The 22,447-nt window shown below is 43.1% G+C and overlaps 1 protein-coding gene across 4 annotated transcripts in view; it reads left to right on the plus strand.

Moving 5' to 3' along the window:
- Positions 1-22,447, plus strand: part of ERG (ETS transcription factor ERG) — a 269,120-nt gene that overhangs the window by 135,683 nt on the left and 110,990 nt on the right. The window contains exon 1 of one of the 4 annotated variants that reach the window (XM_003991424.6): positions 19,720-19,870. The exons of the other annotated variants lie outside the window; for them this stretch is intronic. Within the exon in view, the coding sequence (XP_003991473.1) occupies positions 19,853-19,870 (18 nt within the window). The 5' untranslated portion in view covers positions 19,720-19,852. Of the gene's footprint in view, positions 1-19,719; positions 19,871-22,447 lie in introns of those variants that run through there. 4 annotated transcript variants of the gene reach the window in all.

Consider the following 22,447-nt stretch of genomic DNA (forward strand, 5'->3'; position numbering starts at 1 on the left):
ATTTAGGCTGCACATTACTGCATTTCTTAAGTCACTTACTATTTTGTTTTAGTTTCCAAAATTCAAAACCTGAACTGTGGTTTCCTAAAAGCAAATTCAGTGAACTTCATCTGTATCATTTTTCTCTCTTTTAAAATTTTTTTTTTCAACGTTTATTTATTTTTGGGACAGAGAGAGACAGAGCATGAACGGGGGAGGGCCAGAGAGAGAGGGAGACACAGAATCAGAAACAGGCTCCAGGCTCTGAGCCATCAGCCCAGAGCCCGACGCGGGGCTCGAACTCACGGACCGCGAGATCGTGACCTGGCTGAAGTTGGATGCTTAACCGACTGCGCCACCCAGGCGCCCCCATTTTTCTCTCTTTTAATTCATCACACAGTGATGTGCCATATTGTATTGATGTGGAAGATACCCTTCCCAATAACCCTGAGTATTTTAATTGAAGTCACACGTTGTGTCTTTTTCTCAGTTTCCTGCTTTAGGAGTTTCTTTTGCCCCAGAGTGCCTTTTTATTTCCTTCAGAGGTAGCATCAAAATGGTGTTTAAGGACTTCAAATACAGAGTTAGAAATACTTTGCCTCAAAGTCAATGGTTCCTGTTCTCACCTCCGTGTTCATAAGCATCTCCTGCTGGGTCACATGCTGTGACTTTGGGCAGGTTACTTCTCTGTGCCCATACCTTCCACTATAAAATCTGGCTAATCATAGACCTACCTATTAAGGTTTTGTGATGATTGGCCCAGGGCTTGGCCCCATGTATAGTAAGTACACTTTGAGCTGCTGAATGTTGCCTGAGAAAAGATGCAGAACAGTGCTGGCTGGTCTCTACATCTGTGACCACAAATCCCCAATGGGTACAGAGCACTGCATCTAAGTCCTGCCCTCCCTGAGGTCACAGGCTGCCTCTTCTTTTCTCCGCTCAGCTTCTAAATGGACAAGCTCAAGGACCCAGCTTTGATCACCTCTTCTTTGTTGTCTCACTCACCTCTCCCCCCGCTCAAAAAAAACTGTGATCCAATCACATGGCTTGAAAACCACCCACATTTCAATGACTCACAACCTTACCTCCCTGTTCATCACCATGTCCTAATTGGTATCTCAGCATACACGTTTACAGGCGCCTTCGACTTTAAGTACCAATCCTGATCTGCCCTCCCGAAACTTGAATTTCCCAAGTCTCTCCCATCTCCGTAAAGTGCAAACACCATCTTCCCAGTTGCTAAGGCCGTAAATACAACAACATGACAACCAGAGACCGCAGATCATGTCTGATTTTCCTTCCTTTGCTCTCTGCCTCCAGCGTAGCAGCCAGTTTCGTCCTGGTCCCTCTTCCGTTACTTGGATGGTGCAGATATCTTAGCGGGTTCTCCCAGCTTCCACTTGTGCACGTTGACAAGCTTTTGCTTCCCGTGAGTGGGATCGTACAGCCTCCATTTGTTCTCTAGCTCCAGTGGCTTCCTGCCATTTGGGGGATAAGTCCAAACCCCTCAATGTGATCTGGCTTTTGCCCACCTTGCAGACGCAGGATGAAATTACTGAGCCCTGGCTCACGGCGCGCCAGTATTCTGTTTCTCTCGTGTGCCAAGCTTATGCCTGGCTCAGGAAGACTGAACTAGCTGGTCCCTCACTTGGAAGGCAGCCCCCCCGCATCTGTGAATGGCTCCGATTTGTTTTCTGGGTCTTAAATGAACGCCACCTCCAGGATGAGGGCCCTCACGGAGGAGGTAACCCTTGTTGTGGAGCGGTGAGGGTCATGGGAAGCATTTGGGATGCTGCCTTCTTCCTCCCACCCGGAAAACGCAGAACTGATAATATATTCCCAAAAAGCAAGATTATCCCTTCTTCACTGCCTAGCCCCGTGTTTCATCTGCTGCCTGTAAAAGTATTCCTTGTGTGAAAACTTTTGATCTGCTAGCCTGGAGAGAAAAATGCAGCCCTGGACCATTCTCTCTTCCTCCTTTCTTTTTTTTTTTTTATTAAAAATATTTTTAAATGTTTATTTTTGAGAGAGAGAGAGTGAGCAAATGGAGGAGGGGCAGAGAGAAAGGGAGACATAGAGTCTGAAGCAGGCTCCAGGCTCTGGACTGTCAGCACAGAGCCTGACGTGGGGCTTGAACTCACAAACTGTGAAATCATGACCTGAGCCAAAGTCAGATGCTTAACAGACTGAACCGCCCAGGTGCCCCTCCCTTCCTTCCTTCCTTCCTTCCTTCCTTCCTTCCTTCCTTCCTTCCTTCCTTCCTTTCTCTTTTGCAGAATGAGAGGATTATGTAAAGAGTATTGTACACAAAATGCTTTCTACCACCTGATCTGAGTTTCTCTTATTTGGAAGCTCATCGGATGGCAGTGTTTCTCGATTGCTCCTTTCTCCCAGATCAGGTCGCTGTCCTGATTTATATCTTGCCCATCTGTAGCCAGATGCAATGTTTACCTGTGAGAGCAAGCCAACGCGTGCCTAACATCTACTGTCTCATGGTGACACACACCATTTTATTAATTTTTAAAAACTTTCAAAACATCACACATAAAGAAAAGTACCTGAAAATCAATGTACAGCGTGATTCGTCATAATACAGGAACAGACCCACCCTTGTGCCCCTCCCCCATCCTTACTCTTCCCTTCCTCCCTCTCAGGGAGATATTACCTTAATATCTTAATTACCTTTTTTGATCATCACTTCTTCACTGTTTTTGGTAGATTTCTCATCCAAACGTGCATATCTAGTCACTATAGCGTAGCTTTGCCTCCGTTTTGATCTTTATACAATAGTAATCGTACAGTGTATTCCTTTCTATCAGGTTTTCCCTCACCATTATGTTTGTGAGATTGATACATAATGTTGTGTGTGGCAGTGGTTTCTGGTAGTTTCTTCATTTTCATTGCTGTGGAGTGCCCGATGTATAAGTGCGCCACACTTTATGATTCATTCCACTACTGAAGGGCTTTAGAGATGTTCCCAGCATTGGCTATGGCAGATAATACTGCTGAGAATGTGTGTGTGTGTGTGTGTATGTGTGTGTGTGTGCTGGATTTTCTCTGTTTCCTTCTCCAATCCACTCTTTCTCCTTCTCTGCCCTGACCCTTGCCTCCGGGTTTCACATCTCTGAACTGCATCACATGGGCTGCCTGGTCCTCTGTCTTCCACTGAGTTCAGCTTAAACACCAGAAGGAAATCACAGGGTTGGAAGAGAGACAGACAGAGTTCAATTATTTATTTCCCCAGCTTTCTCCCTTTGGCCAAAGGTTGGCACTGACGGTTTTCCTCTAGAGAAAACCGTAGCTCCTATCGTTTACCATGTCCTGTAATTACAGCTTCATCTGCGTCTGTTTCCAGGTGCTGATAACCACCTTCTCCTTGGCATTGGGAGCCTGAGGACCATGATGGCTTCCCCTTCTTGCTAAGCCTCAGGACTTCATCACCCTCTAGCTTTTACTAAATTCTTCCCTCATCTTTGTAAGTTCTTCCACTAAACTCTCTTCAATTACCTCTTTGAATATAGTGTTTTCTAGAAGAACCTTGACTCATAAATAAAGGTATCCTCTGAACCCCAGCTGCAGGTGAAAAGTAGGCAGATACTCCATATCTTTGCCAAAAAGTTGTCGGTCTTCGTTTTAGACGTTCTGATGTATATGCTCTGTTTTCTCATTTTGGTTTTATTTTTTTAAATGTTTTTTAATGTTTAAAAAAATTCTTTTGAAGGAGAGAGAGACAGAGAATGAGTGGGGGGGGAGCAGAGAGAGAGGGAGACACAGAATTTGAAGCAGGCTTCAGGCTCTATGCTGTCGGCACAGAGCCCGACGTGGGGCTTGAACTCACGAACTGTGAGATCACGACCTGAACCGAAGTCGGACGCTCAACCGACTGAGCCACCCAGGCGCCCCTCATTGTGGTTTTAAGTTGCATTTCCTGAATTAATAATGAGGTGGAAGACTTTTTCATACATTCAGTGGGCACTTGGTAGCTTCTTTTTTGAATGCCTGTTCAGTTTTTTCCCCTGTGTTTCCTTGGGTTGTGTCTCTTCTTATTGATTTATAGGTATTCTTGATATGAATGGTAGGTCACATGTGTTAAAAATATCACCTTCCACTCCATTGACTGCTTTTTATTCCCTTAGTAGTGTCTTCTGATGAAAAGAATTTCTCAATTTTTTTTCTTAATTATAATGGAGTTCAATTTATCAGTCTCATCCCTTATAGTTAGTGGTTTTTATGCCTTGTTTATAAAATCTTCACCATCCCAAAGTCATGAAGCTATCCTTTACATTATGTTCCAGAAACTTTATTGTTTTGCCTCACATTTATATTTACAATTAGACTGGAATTGGTTTTTGACTTTTGACTGATTGGTTTTTGATGGTATGAGCTAGTTGTCAAGTTGCTTTTTTTCCATATGGATATCCAATTTCTCCCAACACCATATTCTAGAGATTTCTTCCTTTCTTCGCTGCTCTGCATGCCACCTTTGTCACAAGTAAGCATGTTCGTATGTGTGTAAATTTGTCTCTGGGCTATCTTTTCTTTTCCATTGTTTTGTTTGTCATACCTGCATGAATACTACTCGGACCTAATTATTGTGCCTTTAATAATGTTTGATAGAACAAGTTATCCTACTTCACTCTTCTTTAATAACATCTATTCTATTTTTGACCCTCTGCATTTCTACATAAATTTTGGAATCAATTTGTCAAGTTCTCCAAATATCTTATTGCAATTTTGATCGGATCTACATTGTATCTGTTGATCAGTTTGAAGAGAATTGACATCTTCACAGTATTCAGTCTTTCAATCCATGAATATGGTATACTTATTCATTTATTTAATCCTTCTTTTGATAATACTTTGTAGTTCTCTATATAAAGGTCCTGCACCTCTTGTACTAGATTTATTCCCATCTTTTAAGATATTTTTGATGATTCATTTCTAAATTCTCTTGGATTTTCTAGGTAAAAAATGATACTATCTGCAAATAGCTAAAGTTTTAACTACTTTTTCCTTGGCATTTTATTTCATTTTTTACTTATGTACTGACTAGGACCTCCAGGACCATTTGTGACAGATGTGGTGATTGTGACCCTCTTTGTCTTTTCTCCTAACTTAAAAGGAATAAATTTCAGTGTTTCATCATTAAAGTAGGTGGCTTACCGTAAGCTTTCAAAATGCTATTTATGAGACTGACAAAGTTCTCTTTTATTTCTAATCTAATAAGAATTTTTATTATGAATTGATATCAAATTTAATTAAATGTGTTTTCTTCTTTTATTTGAGATTATCATATGATTTTTCTTCCTTACAGTGTATGTATAATTTACATTGATTGAAATAACCGTATATTCTTGGAATACACCCAGCTTGACCATAATATATTTATTGTCTTTCATATACTGTTGAATTGGTTTTCTGAGATTTTGTTCAGTTTATTTTGCATCTGCTTTTATGTGTGAGGTCAGCCTATAATTTTTTTTTTTCTCATAGTGTCTTAGTCACATCTTGAGTCAAGCTTTTCCTTTTTTCTATTACCTAGGAGAGTTTGTATAAGACTAGCATTAATTCTTACTTAAATGTATGTCAGAATTTGCTGTTAAATAAGTCTGGGCCTGGAATGTTCCTTTTTGGTTTTCTTTTAGGAAGGATTTAGAAGATCTAATCAATCTATGACTTTAATAGTTATAGGATTTCAGCTTTTGTGTTTTTTCTTTGGAAGTTTTGGTAAATTATATTTTCCAAAGATTTTATTTGTTTCAGTTAAACTTCCACATTTATTGATAGGAAATTGTTTATAATGTTCTTTTATAATCCTTTTAATGTCTATAGGATCTGTAGTAATGGCTCATTTTTCACTGTTGACTTTGGTTATTTTTACTTTCTCTGTTTTTGCCTTAATAATACTCATCAAGGGCTTATAACTAATCTTTTCAAAGATTTGACTTGCTAATCTTTTCCGTTGTATGGTCATTCTCTATTTTATTAATTGTATTCATATACTTGTTATTTTCCTCCTTTTTTCTTTTTTTTCTAACTTCTTAAGATTAATACTTTTCCCTTTTTCCTATGAGGTATTAGCCACAGAAACAGTAACCTAATTGTCTTATCTATTTCATATTTACTCTTTTTTATTTTCAGAACCAAACCTGGCTTAAGTTAGATTTAAGATACATATAATTTCTACAGGCTTCTCTTCATGCAATGTCATACAATGTGTTCTAATCAAAAGAATTTTATGGCAAGTGCCCTTTGAATTATTCTTGTGAGTCCTCGTTGCTCAAATGAGTTACCAAGTATCTGTCTGTAGATGTCAAGGTATTTCCTCACTTTGACACATTTTTTCAAAATAATCTTAACCTGTAGTTTATTTGTTCCTTTTGTGTTGAATCAAATACTTTACCCGAGTTAAAATTTTTTTTTCCTAAAAGATGTTGCCACTTTTTTCCCACCGTCTGAACACATGCTAATCCTGTGGGACCCAACTAAAATTTCATTTTCCTCAAAAAACTTTTATTAACAAGTCATTATTTTACTAACATTATATTTAACAATATAGATGCACAAATGTTTCTTGAGTAAATGAACAAAACTCCACCTCTTTGTACCAATGTGTATTATTGTATTCATTTATTCTTTAAAATCTAATCAGTAGCCTAATCAGTTTTTATTAATATATTACAGATTTATGGCATTTTAATATTTCTACATTAAGATATGAATTGAAAATTTGTTTCTGATTGTAAAAGTAACATATACTTGTTATAGTCCAACTTTCCCCACGTGTTTGACTTGAAAAGAAGCTGTTATGCCATGGTCCCAACTTGTAAACTGAGGTTTATACTTCAGAATGTTTTCTCTGCCTATACTAACACACATCTGATAATGTTTTGAACTTAATATACCGCAAAAATTTTCTATGCAGTGAATTTAGATCTGTCTCATTCTTCTTAATACTGTGTAATATGTTTATCTAGTCTCTGATTGATAGGTATCCAACTTATTCTCATTTTTTACTATTACTAAAGAGTGTTAGAGTGAACATTCTTGCACCCATGTCTTTGTTTATTGTGTTTCTAAAAGGTGGATTCTAAAAGAATAGGAATTGCTGAGTGAAAGGATAAATTATTTTCCGATAAGATCTTAATCTGTATTCATAATACACATACATGAATGGGAGTGTTCTTTCCTCCACATTCTTACCTGTGCTGCCGTAATAAAAATTTTTCATTTTTTTCATATGGATAAGGCCCCAAATACTGTGGTTTGGCTTCCTTGTATTGATTTCCTTGCATTTCTTTTAATATTTATTGGACAGTTTATAAATGGCAGAATCTTGTGATAGTGACTTGCTTTTATCCAAATTCTGGTTTTTAATTTTTTAATTAAGTTATAGCTGACATCTTATAACATTGTATTAGTTTTTGGTGTATGACAGATAACATTTTAGTGCTCTCATGATGGGTTCTTTCATAAGTAGACTGCATCAACATCTACCGTAAGGCACATAGTTATTTTCAAAAATTGGGCTGTGTCTTACAGCTGTTGGATTAAGAAAGTGTTATGACTAAGTTTGTTTGGCAGAATTCTTTTTTCTTTTCTAGAAAGTGATGCATTAGATGGTGGCATGCTGCATATGTGCCATCCATGGTCTTACAGTGGTGAAATACGGTAAAGTGACTGTGTCTAATAATTTTGCAACTATAACTCTGCATCCATCTAATTTCAGTGTGAGACCAGGAAGTCCTGTGTCACGTGACGGTGTAATTGCCGTATTGATAGGTGTTAAAAATCAATCAACGTCTAGCCTTGCATCTAATACTCATTCCACCTTGTGTCTGCTTTCAGGCAAAAAACAATATACAATGTCTGAAACAATTTTGTCTTTGATTTTATGTTAAAGGAGTTCCTCTTGGATTTAGTAAATAGACGTACTATTGATAGAATGTTCAAATTTAGTGCAGAAATGATTGATTTCTTCATTTGGGGGGTTATGAATCATGCCTGTACCTATTGATTTTTCTTCTTCACTTACATTCATTACTTTTGAATTCAGGAAGATGGTTGGAAATTAAAACGGTTTTGATGTTAGAGAAGCGTTTTTGGATTGCTGGATTCATACCCAAAACCTCTGGTTTTTTACTTCCAAGCAGTCTACTAATTCAAGAAATTCTGCACTTACTGCTGCTGGGAAAAGGTAACAACGGAATATCTGCTTTTCAGCATAAATTCCCTCCTTCTAGCTGTTGTTTGGTTGAAGGCGATGAACACCTACGCGGGCACAGAGTCCGTTCACAGCTGCACGATTTCGCGGGGAGAGCTCTGACTCCCGGCTCTTATCAGAGAAAATCTGTATGTGTTCAGAGGGAAATGGGCCTTAATGTGTCTGTCAATTCTTTTTTGCACTTGTAAGTGAGAAAAAAATTAGAAAGCTAAAGGGTGGCGGTTTTGAGTTATTAAGAATGGTCTGGATTAGCCTCAACGTCCATGGGTCAGTACAAGGTGGCCGCTGATATTTCACATCTGTTTTTGGTTTGCAGTTACTAACAAAGAAGCACAAGGTATGTGTAGCCTCATTGTTAGCGGTTTCCCCGCTCTCTTAAAGACACAGAGCCCCCCACTCCAAAGGTACGCGATACTTCTCACTCCCTTTTACAGCTTAGGCACAAAGGCTTGGGTTAGGGGTCACCCCTGGCAGTTGAAAAATTTCTTTGTGAATTTTCCCAGTTCTTTTTTTTTTTTTTTTTTTTCTGGCTCTTAAGAAAATAATAAAAAGGGCTCGCAGCGCAAGATTCCGTAAAACGGAGCGGTGTGAGACATACTAATGGCTTCTGTTCCTGATGAAAAGTTTGAAAGAGCTTGAAGTCACCTGGCATCAGATATCTCAGATGCAGATTATCTCCAAGTCTGGGAGGTGAGATTTGGGTGCTCCGGCCCTCCGGGCTCAGAATAGAGTTGCTTCCTCCACAGGAATTCAGTACGTGAGTTGGAAAGTAAGAGAACTTGACCTTCTTTATAAAGAAGCCCCACAGATGTGTGGAGAGCATTCCGTGGGGACTGCTGTTTGTCTCACGCTCTTTCTGGGGATGAGGAACACCCGGGGCCGCGGATCCGGGAAACAGGGCCCCATCGTGGGTACCTGTGCGTCTCCCCTCTGCTCTGGGGTGGTGGCTGGCCAGGCCCCACCTCGCGGTCTTCCAGATGGCTCTCCCCATTGTCACAACTGACCCAGTGGAAACCCCCGTGGCATCCCGGAAGCCTGAGACGCCGCACGGGGGACAGGGCCCCTGGTTTCTAGCGGCTAATGTTTCAAGGGGACTAATAGCACCACCTTCCAAACACTGGCGCTTCTCTTTTTAGTAACTCGGGGTAACGAACCCTCTCCCTCTGCTTTTCATTTACCAGCCCCGTTCCTGTGGAAGCCACAGAGGGGAAATTAAAGCCTTCCCATGTCTCCTGGGGAAAGTAACCTAAGGTGGATGGGCAGAGATGCTTCCAGAAAGTGGAAATGGGGAGGGTCAGCAGGCTGCAGGCACGGGGTGGGGACCGAGGAGGGAGGTCACAGCCGGGACCCAGGGGTCCCTGCCCTGGGGGGCTCAGGTGACCCGAGGCACACGCACCTATAATGAGCGGAGAGGAAGTGGGGGGAAGAGGAAGGGAAGAACTCGCGATGTTCGCCTCTTACGTCTTTTAGGCCAGATGCTGTTGAAATTTTGGCACGTTTTCTCTCCAACAGATACGTACTTTTTGTGCGTGTGTTTGGCCGATGACTGCTTCCCTTCCTTCGCACATCTTCGGTGCCTGACACGGGGCTGAGCATAGAGTCGATGCCAGGAAGGGTTTGACGAAGGGGCGAGCGATCACAGAAGAATTATTGGCTGCGTAACAAGGTTGCAAAAACGTGTTTGAGTTAGGAAACTTCTGAGGGCGTTGCAGTCACCTTTTGCTTTAGAACGAATTCACTCTGGAACTCGGTGGCTTAACAATCACAGTGACCACTTTATCACTTCTGTTCTCCGTGGTTCCAAGGGTTGACTGGGCTGAGACAGGCATTTTTCCCTCAGAGTCTCCGTCATGGCTTCTCCGTGCGCCTTGGGCTCTCTCTCAGTATGGCGGTCAAGACGCGAGGGTGGCTGTTGCCAAGGAAAGCGGGTGGAAGCTGCACCATCTTTCTAGGTACCTTGGAGGGCGCAGGAGCTGAACTTAAACGCCGTAGAGACAGGTCTTCCCAGCTTCGAAGGGTGGGCACATGGGCCCCCCCTTTTGATGGGAGCAGTGTCGGTGTCACCTTATAAGATGGGCACCTGTGATGGCGAATCTTGCTGGGCTCTCTTGGCGATTCAGTCACCGTGGGTGACGCGGCAAGTGTCCAGAAATGCAACGAACCCGGCATTGTGACGGTTTTCACCAATTGCACGTGGGACCGACCCAGGTGCTGAATCAGTGTTGCTGGAAATAACCTTAGTCAGAGTTACTTTGGAAAATTCCAAGGGCTGGGGTAGCGCCAAAAGCTGTTATTTTATTTTGAAATAAACGTGCCGTAAAGATACCACGAGGCAGGCAAAACACAGGACAGAGCCTCCTTCTTTCCGTCACTCGTTTACGTGGTTGGTAGTTCGTTGTTCTTATGGAATATCTTCTCACTGCCAGGTGGTGTCAGTTCAGTGACCGAGAGGGAAATCCCGTCACACACAGAGTTGGTGGAAGGTCTCGAAGGGACCAACTGCCTTCTTCCCCCGCACGGCCTGACCTGGGGGAATTGCTGGAGAAAGTCGCCTCTAAACTTACGCGGGTCATGTGGCCTGGAAACGTGGGGGTGGCACGGTGGTGGGGCAGCCAGCCTCTCTGTGTCTCTGTCTCTCCGCATCGGTCAGTGTCTTCCTCGCTGTCGTTCTGTTGTGCGTGTGCGCGTGCGGTGGGGGGAGGCGTGGGTGGCTCACAGCTTGAGTGCCAGCTTCCCTCTTAATTTCGAATGCAGATCTTCTCAGGAATTGGTCAGCACGCAGTGGAAAACCAGATGAAGGCCAAGTTCAAGTCAGACTCTGGGCTTTTGAGGGCCTCTCCTGGGCTGCCCACGGGCATGGCCGGTACTCTCCTTCCCCGGTGCTCCTGGGCTCTGTTGACGTGCTTCATTTGTTCATTCATTCATTCATTCATTCAGCAAATGGTTGCCGAGCACGGGAGGACATGAGGACGTGTCCTGTGCATGAGGACAGAGCACCAGGGGCTCCGGGGGTTTGCTGCCCTCAGTCTTTGGGCACGGGGAGGGTGGCACACGGCAGGGTACTCAGTACGTGCTGATTCCTCCCTTGAACAAACCTGCAACGTCACCAGTTGATTTGCCAAAGGAAAATGGGCCCAGGTGGAGTCCGTGACTCTTTGACTCACTGAGGCTGAGGCCAGGCTGAGGCCTCCTCGCCCAGAGCCAAGGCCCCTGTGACGGGACTCACTAGACTCGTGCTCCCTGAGGGGTGTCAGCCCAGGTGGTCTCCAACCGTCTCCCTTGGTGACCCAGAAGCCAGCTCTGCCCTCCCATCCTTCAGTTTCCACCTAAGCTGTTCATCTGGGGGAGCCGATAGTGTGGGGGCAGGCTCTGTGAGCCTGGGGTTGCTCTTCTCTTCTGTCAGTGCCTTAAAAAATATTTTTAATGTTTATTTATTTCTGAGAGAGAGAGAGAGAGAGACTGTGTGAGCAAGGGAGGGGCAGAGAGAGAGGGAGACACAGAATCCGAAGCAGGCTCCAGGCTCCGAACTGACAGCACAGAGCCGGACGTGGGGCTCGAACTCACGAGCTGTGAGATCATGACCTGAGCCAAAGTCAGACACTTAACTGACTGAGCCACCCAGGCGCCCCTCCTGCCAGTGCCTTTGTCTAGAGTGGCGTCGCCTGAGGCTGGGCACGGGGTTCCCCGGTCACAGTTTTCCACACCTCGCCCCATCCGCCGTGTGCCATTTATGTGCGAAGGTGAAGTTTGTTTCCCTTTAAAAGTCGCAGACCAACAGACGAAACACTGCCTTAATTATCCTTCCGGAGAGCACATTGAAAATGAACCTCTGCTCTCCTGGCAGACCGAGAGGAAAATGCACCGCCAGCCACACTTTCTGTCACCTCTTCAGAGATCGGTGGGAGCCTGTCCCACATGCAGCCCCACCTTCAGATGGCCATGAACCAGACAAACGACTGTCACCCACTGACCTCTCCCTTCGTTGGTATATGAACCAAAGTGGAAAGGGGAGAAGAATGAAAGAAAAAAAAAACTATAGATATTTTAAATATTCTTTTTTTTTTTTTCAACGTTTATTTATTTTTGGGACAGAGAGAGACAGAGCATGAACGGGGGAGGGGCAGAAAAACTATAGATATTTTAAAGCACAAGTGAGGATGAGAAGAGAAAAGTTGCAAGTCACTTACATTTCTTGCAAATATTCCCAAGGCACTGTGTTTTGCTTTAAGCGTTTAGCATTTAGATGGCCTAGAAGTCAGTGTGATCACATAATAGGATTATTTTCAGGAAAACTTCCTTATTCAGTTTTAAAGTAACTTTATTTCATATGTATTTTTACATATTTTAACATTGTGTATCGTTTTTATAAGATGCTCTATAAACATAGCCCCAAAACTATAATTAAAAAAAAAATGATGGCATCAGAAGGTATCTCCCACATGTTATGATATAATCCATACCCTTCCCGCAGTCCGTTTCTGGAAGGGGTCTTCGAACATCAGAGTTTAGGCAAGGTGCGGACGTGAAGGCAGTGTTGTCTCCGCAGAAAGCAAACACACCCAACGCTGACCTGTTAATGTGATGGAACATGCATGAGGAAGATATTGAACCACTTGGAATTACTGAGCAGTAGAATGTTTTTATGGTTTGGGATCACTGAGAGTGGGGTAGAACAATTCTGTGATTTCCATGGTCAGATCTCACCCAGAAAAAACGGTGGCTTTAGTCTAAGGTGCATATCTGTGTAATTTATCTTTGCTCCTTATCCAAGAAGATTTCCGTATGTTACACTAATGACCAGTGTAAACTTCTCTGAAAAGCTTTCTCCATTGTGAAAGGTGGATTTTAACGTTAATGGATAAAAAGGAGACGACTATGTAGGATCATGATGTCAATGCAAAAAACGTAAAGTGAAGAATTAGTCACACCCTTAGGGCCCTTTAAAGGGACATTTAGCACCCTCTAGTGACAACAGTTCAGCCGGTTCCAAGGAAAAGTCCCTGCAAGGGCTCAGGTCCATCGCTGGCAAATAAACAAAGCAGTGAAGGTCTTTGGCCAATAGGTGGTTGCTTCCTAAAATTCTCGCTGCAGGATTGTTTTTGTGCCCATAAATACAGGATGCAACAAGCGACCACCAGGCAAACCCCAGCCTGCCTTCTGCCTGTCATCGACAACACATTTAGAATTGTCACTTCCATTTGTCCCCAGATACTGTAGTGTTCCCCCAAACGACGTGCTGAGGTTTGTACTGAGATCAAGTGAAAACCGTGAATTAGCCTGGGTCACAGTTTCAGTGCAACTCAGTGCATTTAAACGGAGTAAACACATCTTTTGGAAGGCTGGCCTGCCTCCCTCTGAACTGCACACTGTACCCTCAAGAGGGAAAGGGCCTCCTTCCGGCTTTGCAGAGAAAGGATACCATGAAGAGGGTGTTTACCGGCATTGTGCAGGGCACGGTGCGGAAAGAGTACGAGGCCGACTGGGTCCAGCGCAGAGGATGCGGCGTGGCAGATGCTCACTCTTTCACACACGTGCCTCCACGAGCCAGCCTACGACTTGGTGACTTCTGTAGGTTGCCTGAATCCACTCTCGCAAATGTAAATGCGCTCTTTATGGCAAACACTTTGTTCCTTGGCTTCGTTTCTGATTCCATTTGTGATATAAATAGATTAGCAAATACATACACACATATTAAGTGCTGTAGGAAGAAAGGCCTTCTGAATCTGACTCAAAACATTCTGTGAAAGAACGGGGAGCAATTGTCTAATGCAGGCTTCTCTGTAAATTTCCATTAGCTGGGTGACATTATAGTGCAATGTACTATCTTTCTTTACAAAGTAGTGTGGGGGCGCCTGGGTGGCATAGTCGGTGAAGCGTCCAACCCTTGATCTCTGCTCAGGTCATGATCTCACAGTTTGTGGGTTCGAGCCCCACATCGGGCTCTGGGTTGATGGCACAGAGCCTGCTTGAGTTTCTGTCTTTTCTTCTCTCTGCCCCTCACCCACTTGTGCTCTCTCTCTCTCTCTCCAAATAAATTAAAAAAAAAAAAAAACTTAAAAGAGTGCATATTTTCTTGACAAAATAATGTATGTGGACGGTCAAGACAAAAATAGATGCTGATATATAGTATCTTATCAATGAGACTGACACACTTAAAAAAATTAACAGTCTAACTAGGTCAAAATCTAAGTTAATTTAAACAGCTCAAGATAACTTCTCAGGATGGTCAGGGGTGACTGCTGAGGAAGTAATTGGGACATGATTCTCCAGATCTCAGTAGGGGACAGAGGAGCAGGACAACATCAGGCGGGATGGCCATGTGATTTTGTGTCGCCTCCAATTGTGTGGCACGGGTGCTAGACCCATGCCCTGTGGGCAGACCAGGCCTTATGGTGACCACTGCTATCTGCAGGCTATAACATCTAGGCTTATATATGCCCGTTGTATGGATAAAAGACCTCGAAATTCATAGAATGGTTCACAAATTATATGTGGAAACACGATCATTGAAACAGGAAATTTCCTTTAAATTACTGTGTCAAAATAAATGTTCCTAGGAATTTCTTTTCTCTTTAGCCCCGAGTGTTACATTGACATATTTAGGGTCCCTAATACTGATTTTAATACTCCTGAGTTTTTAGAGGCGTACGGAATTGGCTAAGAGCAAAGTTGCTAAAAAAACATGAGAATACATGTGACGCTTATGAAATTGCGTTCATTGAAATCGTCGCTCCATTGGAGCCTATAGAGCTGAACTGACACATGCTTCAAAATTAAGGAAATTGCAACTCGGTGTTGAGAAGTTGAGGATTTAGTATGTGATAACAATTTCCTCGGTTTAGATGAGTTCAAATCAACCAAGATGTTGAAGAATAATATTAACCACATAGAGAAGGTGTTGAAACAATAGTTATTTGAATTGTAATTGGATTATTTCTTAATGTGTGGCTGGAGGGCATCACATGCGCACACACACACACACACACACACACACACACACACACACAGAGTCTTACTCAATGGAGTGAAACTGTGCTCACGCAGTAAGCTTTGAATAGAAAAACGGTCCTCAACCTGTGTGTCATGAGCGACCTTGGCGGCTAAGAGTGCCTTACACTGCGCGTGTTCTCAAGCAAATCCTCCAGTGGACGGAAAAGTTCCACTGAGTGATGTAGTTTTCCACTGTGGGGGCAGCTCCAGATGCTTGATCCTTATCTGTAATCTCAGGCATGTCCTTGGCAAAAATCCCTGGGACATCCTTCTTGCAGGCTGTTCATGAATAATCCAAACAGTATACATTTTAAGATTCATGTGTCATTTTAGGGACAATATAGAGCACTTGGTCCTATTGTTTTACCCTTAAAAAGTTTGCATCTCATGGGCTGGTTCCAAGCTCCACAGTTTTATGTGGGCGGAATTGAAGTCGAAAAACACAGACTTCCTGAATGTTGGGACACCCAGTGGCAGGACAGAGCCTTGCCATGCTTTATTTCCTAGTGCCGACCAGAGCTCCTGGCGTGGAAAAGCCTCTTTATTAATATTGACTAGATGGGTTGATGTTGGATAGCTGACCATGACAAGACACATGAGTATCTTCTGGGTTTCCTTACTAGTTACAAACAGGGGTCCTCTTTTCTTGCTGTAGACATTTAACAAAGAACATGTGTTTTGGTACGCACCCATGGGGCTTGACAAGTATAGATACTGTGTGCCGCGTGTTACACAGGCATTTATAAAAAAACATGGAACCTTACGTGTCACTTCTATAACTTTTACATTCAAATTTAATTTCTATTTACTGTAAATGTTCAGAAATCGAGATGAACCGAAGGAGACGGAGGAAAAACAAATAAGAAAAGGAAGACCATCCACCATTAGTACCATAGTACCTAGAGCCTCCTGGTAGTTCCCTCTTGCCTTTTTTCCTTTTAACAAAATGGGTCTCTGGCATAACTGTCTCTTGGACCCTGATTTTTAACTTCCCAGGCATAGTATCATAACAGTTCTCCATATCACTGGGCATTCCTCTGTTACGTCATTTCCCTGCAGTATTTTAAGTGCTGATGACCATTCCAGTGTGTGGATGTTTAATACCAGGATTAATCAGTCATTCATGAGCGAGCCTTCTGTTGGGTCTTCAATTAAAATTGTGGTTCATTATCTCTTTGCTGCGCCCATACATCGTTTTTAGAACCATACCGCCCTCATCCAAAGTGTTTCAACTCCTGACCTTCCTCTGTCGATCTCAGATAGAGGAGTTAATAACAGAATACGGATGAGAATTTGTTGCCTCTTTAGAAAATGGGAAGACGTGGTTTTAAGACAAATAAATGACAATGCCCCTTTTTACTGTTACAGTAAACGTGTGGTCAGTTTTGTATGATTTCCTTTTTTCATTTGGAACAAGATAGGAACAGGCTTACAAAGGGTTGTGGTAACCTCATGGGGAATGGGTCCATGATGGGTAAGTAAAAATGGAAATGTAGAATTTACTCATGGGCTCAGATGTCCACAGACACTGTGGGGCCATACTGGTCCATTGTGGTGTTTACTGTGTTCCAAGGAGAGTGGAGAAGGACCTTGTCCTGGCAGGATCGTGGCAAGATGCCCCCCCCGCCCCGAGCTATGTCTCTCTCTGCTAGATTGCCCTGACATGGGTCAGCCTGGTTACCTGAAGGGTGGCTTTCCCCAAGGAGGGGTGCTGTCTGGTTAGAAGCTGCCTAGTCCTTAAGATGCTGAATATCTGGTGCTGAGGCCAAATGTAGGTGTAGGCTTGGGGTGGGGGTAAAGGGGAGGATTAAGTGATAGCATTATCTTTGGATGATTCCCCCAGGGACTAACATTTGGGACATGGTTTCTGCACCAGTATATTCTTTTTTTTTTTTTTTTTTAATTTTTAAAGTTATTTATTTATTTATTTTGAGAGAGAGGAGCATGAGCAGGGGAGAGGCAGAGAACAGGAGAGAGAGAGACAGAGAGAGAGAGAGAGAGAGAGAGAGGAATTCCAAGTGAGCTCCTCACTGTCAGCACAGAGCCTGATGCAAGGCTTGAACCCACAAACCACGAGATCCTGACCCGAGTTGAAATCAGGAGTTGGGCAGCTTAAACGACTGAGCCACGCAGGCTCCCCCCTGAACTACTATATTCTCATTAATAGATATGTCAAACGCTTTCAATAGCCAATCAAAGTTAAAAAGCAACTTTGCCTTAAACATTCAGAGAGTACCAGGCTTGGATGCTATTATGCCATTGTAGGTATCAGGAATTATTGTCTTTGAAGATGCTCAGCATGAGTCTAACATCTTGTTGTTAGACATGAGGAATATTTGCCTTAAAAAACTTTGTGACAGGAATTACAACTCACTACCTGAACACTGGCTTTTTACTAGATCACCTCCATATTTGTGCGCATCTTCAATATCAACACGGTGAAACTTGTGGATAGAATCTTCAGGAAATAGGTCAAATAGTAACATCTGGTTTTCTGTCTGTAAGTATCCAAGCAAACAAATTCGTCTCTAATAAAACAGCATTTTTATTAATTAAAGAATAAAGGAGATCTGTGCCTATTCACACGTAGGCATTATACATAAATTTTAGAGAGAGAAAGCAAAGGAAATGAAAATTACCAGCATTTGGAGTAAGTGGGCGAAAGATATTAGGAGTCCTTTGCATTAATTTGTTTCTGCACGTTGGAAATTTTTCCCTGCATAAAGAATTAAAAGATTCCCCTGCTTGATCTGAACTAAGCAGTAACCAAGGAGTTAAGAGCAGAGGCTTGATGAAGAATTAGGTGTCCTAGGTCTTTGGGGACGACACGGAGAGGGCTGGGTTAGAAACCAGGAGACCAGAGTGAGGTGGGACCAGTCAGCAGGTTCCCCCAAGGCTCTTTTGTTAGCAAAGTGTCCATCCTGCTTAAGGCTGCTCTTTGGGAAACCCGTGATGGAACACTGCTCACTGGGGTACCGTGGGTAACATTTACAGTCGATGCTTCTCAGGAGGGCAAAAGCAGGGAACCCTGGCGGAGCAGAGAACATTTTTCTCAGCACTCCCGAATCCTTGTGGACGCGACCCAGATAAAACAACTCAGTGCTTTGAAACTTTCGGGGAAACAAAATTTTAATCGGCCTGCCATCTCCTTCATTGTTCAGAGATGAAAAGAGGGGAAACCAACACCCCCTCAAAGTGTAGACGGTGAGAACGTGTGGGTTCTGACTTTTATCCAGAACAGGATTTCTTTAATTTTCTCTTTTTCCTTTGTTTCTTCGTTTGTTTGTTTCTCCCTGCCCCCCAGCCCCTCCTCCTTCTATCCTAATGCAAAGGGGTTAAGTCAGGAGACAACAAAAGATCTAGAAACCCAGGCTAGTTTCTAGAGCTCTGCCATAGGCAGGCCTGAAGTCCGAGTGAAATCAATTCACCGACTGTCCACCTCTAGAACCAAGAGTTGCTGAATGACTCAGGATTTCATCTCTTGCGTTCTGAGGGTCCCCGAGTGGAGACCACACTTCTTTACTGGTCCAACTTCCGTGTAGCTGGATTCAAAGCAAAATGTTGTTTCTTCCAGAGAACAAGTAGTTTCCTGAAAATGAGTAATTAAAGGCCCGAAACCCTCTAAGGAATGTTCAAGCTTACATTAGCTGTACTTCCTTTGAGTGGAAAACAGACGTGTGGCCCTGAACTTACAGCCTGGATTTTAAAACCCTTCATGAGGTCTTCACCTGATATCTCCGCAGAGTCAAGATCTCTCTGAGGGTCTGTGGCCCACAGCGCTGACTTTCGTCACAGTGGGACCGGCTTGCTCGCATCAGAAACCATTTGCCATAATTTCTGTTATTTGGCCTTTAAATAAATACTTAAAGATCAGGATTTGACGGGCTTAGTTTTCCCTTTCTTTGCCTTGCTTTACCTTCCTAGTGCTAGAGCCTTTGTGTGTTTTCGACTGGTTTATTGTGAAACAAATAAAAAAAATTACATGTGCTTGGAAAGAGAAAATGAAACTTCTGGGAATACTCACTTGAGATGTTGAATCAAGGCAGGCCGTTACAAATCAGCAAGCAAATACGTTCACGTGAAATAAGTTCTACCTGCAACGTTTCCATTTGGGAGAACGGAACGGGGAGTGTGTGGGGATGAGTGGCTCGAGTCCCGTGTGGCAGGCGTGTGGCAGGTCCAGGGAGGTGGGGGCCCAGAAGGCCTGGCACCCGGCTGTCGGGGGCCCTCCGCGCCCCATCCCGAAGTGCTCACGGCACATGTGAAGCCATGAGGAGTGCCACCACGTCTGCATCCTGCCTCTGTGTGGCATGTCGTGTGGTGGCACAAGTCACACCTGCCGTGGGGGTCCCTGTCCCGGGCAATGGATGCCTTTTTTTTTTTTTAATTAAAAAAAAAAAGAAATCTCCTGGCTGCATATCATCAAGAAAAACAACATTGTTTTCAGGGTCCCTTATCTCTCCACTCCCAAATATCCTGTTTCTTCGGGCTGGGCAGCCAGGACCAATAGAAACCTCTTCCTGCCATTGGCTGACTTCATTTCCCAGACTTAGCACGATCTCATCCGCTCTAAACAACCTCATCAAAACTACTTTCTGGTCAGAGAGAAGCAATAATTATTATTAACATTTATTAACGATCAATAAACTTGATTGCATTATGGCCAGCACTATTAAGGTAAGGAGAGGGTTCCTTTTCGTTTGACAAAACCTTGTGCTTGTTACTTTTTCTTTGGTTTCCTTTATCAAGGCAGATAAGTCCGGATTGGGCAACACCCCCACTGCCACAATAGAGGACAACAAGATTTCCTCTGCACTGCCTAGTAAATTTCCTTTTTCCTACTCCAACCATCCGCAAGGCTTAAAAACTTCAAACTCAGAAAAAAATTGGGGTTTCTAAATTCACTGTTGAGGGCTGTGGATGACTTTTGCAAAGGCTTCTCGGAGCGCGTCTGAATTCTCATATTCTTTAACTATCCCTAGCGGGGTGTGGATGTGTTATCTGCTGGAAGGTGATGGACTCGGAGAGGTTGGAGGGAAGGGTGGGAGAAAAACAGATGGGCTTGTAAATGGTGGACTTCTGGATGCTCTCGAATGACTCCTTGAGCATCAGGGTTGCTAGCCGGCCCCAGTGGCAACGAAGAGATGCCGGGCGAGTGGCAGTTGGTCGTGGGACACGTTGACTTGCTCTCGGATCCTTCGTGCTGAGAACGGAGTGTTCTCATAACTCAAATGGTGGTAATTCGGTTTGTTCGGTTACGTGTTGATCTTTAATAAAAGTGCTACTCCTCTCGGCGCTGCGAGTAAACGTTCTTGCCCGTCAGGGTTGGTTTGCGGGAATGGGAGAGCAGCGGCCTATTGGTTGATTCTCTCGCTCTGGGGTATGCGGTCTGCTGTGTTTTTCGTGCAAATGTCTCTAGTTGATAGAAATTCATGGGGAGGTGGATCCTTTCAGATGCAGTCTAAACGCGGCCTAATTCCTGGCAACGAAGCCAGTTTCATGGCGAGTGCAGGGCAGCGGCATGGGGTGTATAAAGTGGTGGACGGTTGGAATATTTTCCAGGCCGCTCCGCCTGGGTGACATTTGTAGGAAGGAGACAAATCAGCAGCAGACACATACTGAAGGGAAGAAAAAGAAAGCCCTGTTAGTTGTGTGTCTTTAGTTTTGCCGCCTATAGGTGAGAAGCGTTTGGTGGTGTTTTCATCAAGGGTTTTCGTTCATTTCAAAGCTCCCGAATACGGAAGTCTGCCCAGAATTGAGCCAAGGCATTTTCAAAAATCTTCCTTGGTTTGGTGTCCGAAATGTTGGCATTAGAGGTTATGAGTAATACCCACCCTATGAACTGTGCCTCAGAAGTTTTGTTCCGTGTTCACTTCTCAAAGGATGTTTTCTTTTTCAAGGAATGTTCGATAATATATATTAAAAAATCAGGTATCAATGACTAGCCTTGCAGAGGTTTTCTTTCTCTGGCTTCAAGGTTCTGAGGCTGCTGAAACTATCATAGAAAAGAATTTTAAAATTGGAGGTTTGATGTGACCCTTTCAACTATGTGAGCAGAAATTGTTCGATTGTATGATGCAAAATGCTGCCCTTTTTATTCTTATTTTCTCTTAATTATGTCCATATTTAATAACAATTAAATCAAATATTCTTTGTAAATTTTGAAGAGCTTGGGTGCAATTGTGCGGCTTCCAAAAAAATCAGTGTATTGAAGGACATCGAAACGACAGACCGCCCTTTAGACTGTGGGTTATGTTTCGCAAAACATACACATGGGTTAATAGTGTTTAAAGTATACATGTCTGAAGATACGAAGGTATTTTGAAACTTGGATGTTTTGTGACTTCTAGAATAAATTTTGGGTCGTAGTTTTCACTTGTCTAAGATACTCTGCTTGCCTCAACATTCGATGACACTGCGTTGTCTATATATCGTATATTATCTCAGGTGAGCTTTAAAATGACTTCAAGTGGATTCTTTTTAATCCTCAGTTCAAATAAAAGAGCCCCTCTTTATAGGTAACTTCCTTCAAGACATGTTCTGTTGGCCTTCCTGGGTAAAGTAATGCGATGATTTTACAGACTTGTTTATAGAGTGGAAAAAAGGCGGCCTGAGTCTGTTGACGGCAGTTTTAATTATGTGAGTGCAGAGCTCAAATTAGCATAAGGAAAATTATGGCTGTCCGTTGGAATTAGGAAACAGCCTGTCATACAGGCAATTTCTGGTCTCAAACGCACTCTGTTTTTTGTTGGTGGTGGTGTTTCAATAAATAAATCAATTAGTCGATTAAGCATCAGATGCGCTGAATTTAGTACACCCCGTCGGAGTGAGCTTTTTTTTTTTTTTTTTTTTTTTGGCGTTAATATTTACGAGACCTTGTGAGGGACTATGCAAAAGCTAAATGTTTTTCTCCTGTCTTTGTGATTCTCGCCATCATTTTCCCTTGGTGTTTGCAACTGGGAACAAAAAGTATGCATTGGAAGAAGCAAAGGAATTTGTGGAGCTTACCTGAGAGTGCCTGTTTGTCTCTAAGTGTCCGTGAATTTTAAGATCAGGTTGTAAGAGTTCTCATGGAAACTTGTAAGCATCAAGGATGATGTCCCCATGGGTAATTCAGTGTCAGTGGTCCCAGATGGGGGACCACAAAAAGCTTTTTGCTTTTTGCACCCTAAGACAGTACTGAGGGGTAACCCGTTTCCCCTGTTCCCAACGGAACAGCACTGTGTTACTTACAGACTCCAAGGAGCTGGTTGT

The sequence above is a fragment of the Felis catus genome, chromosome C2 (assembly GCF_018350175.1).
Source record: "Felis catus isolate Fca126 chromosome C2, F.catus_Fca126_mat1.0, whole genome shotgun sequence".
NCBI lineage: Eukaryota > Metazoa > Chordata > Mammalia > Carnivora > Felidae > Felis > Felis catus.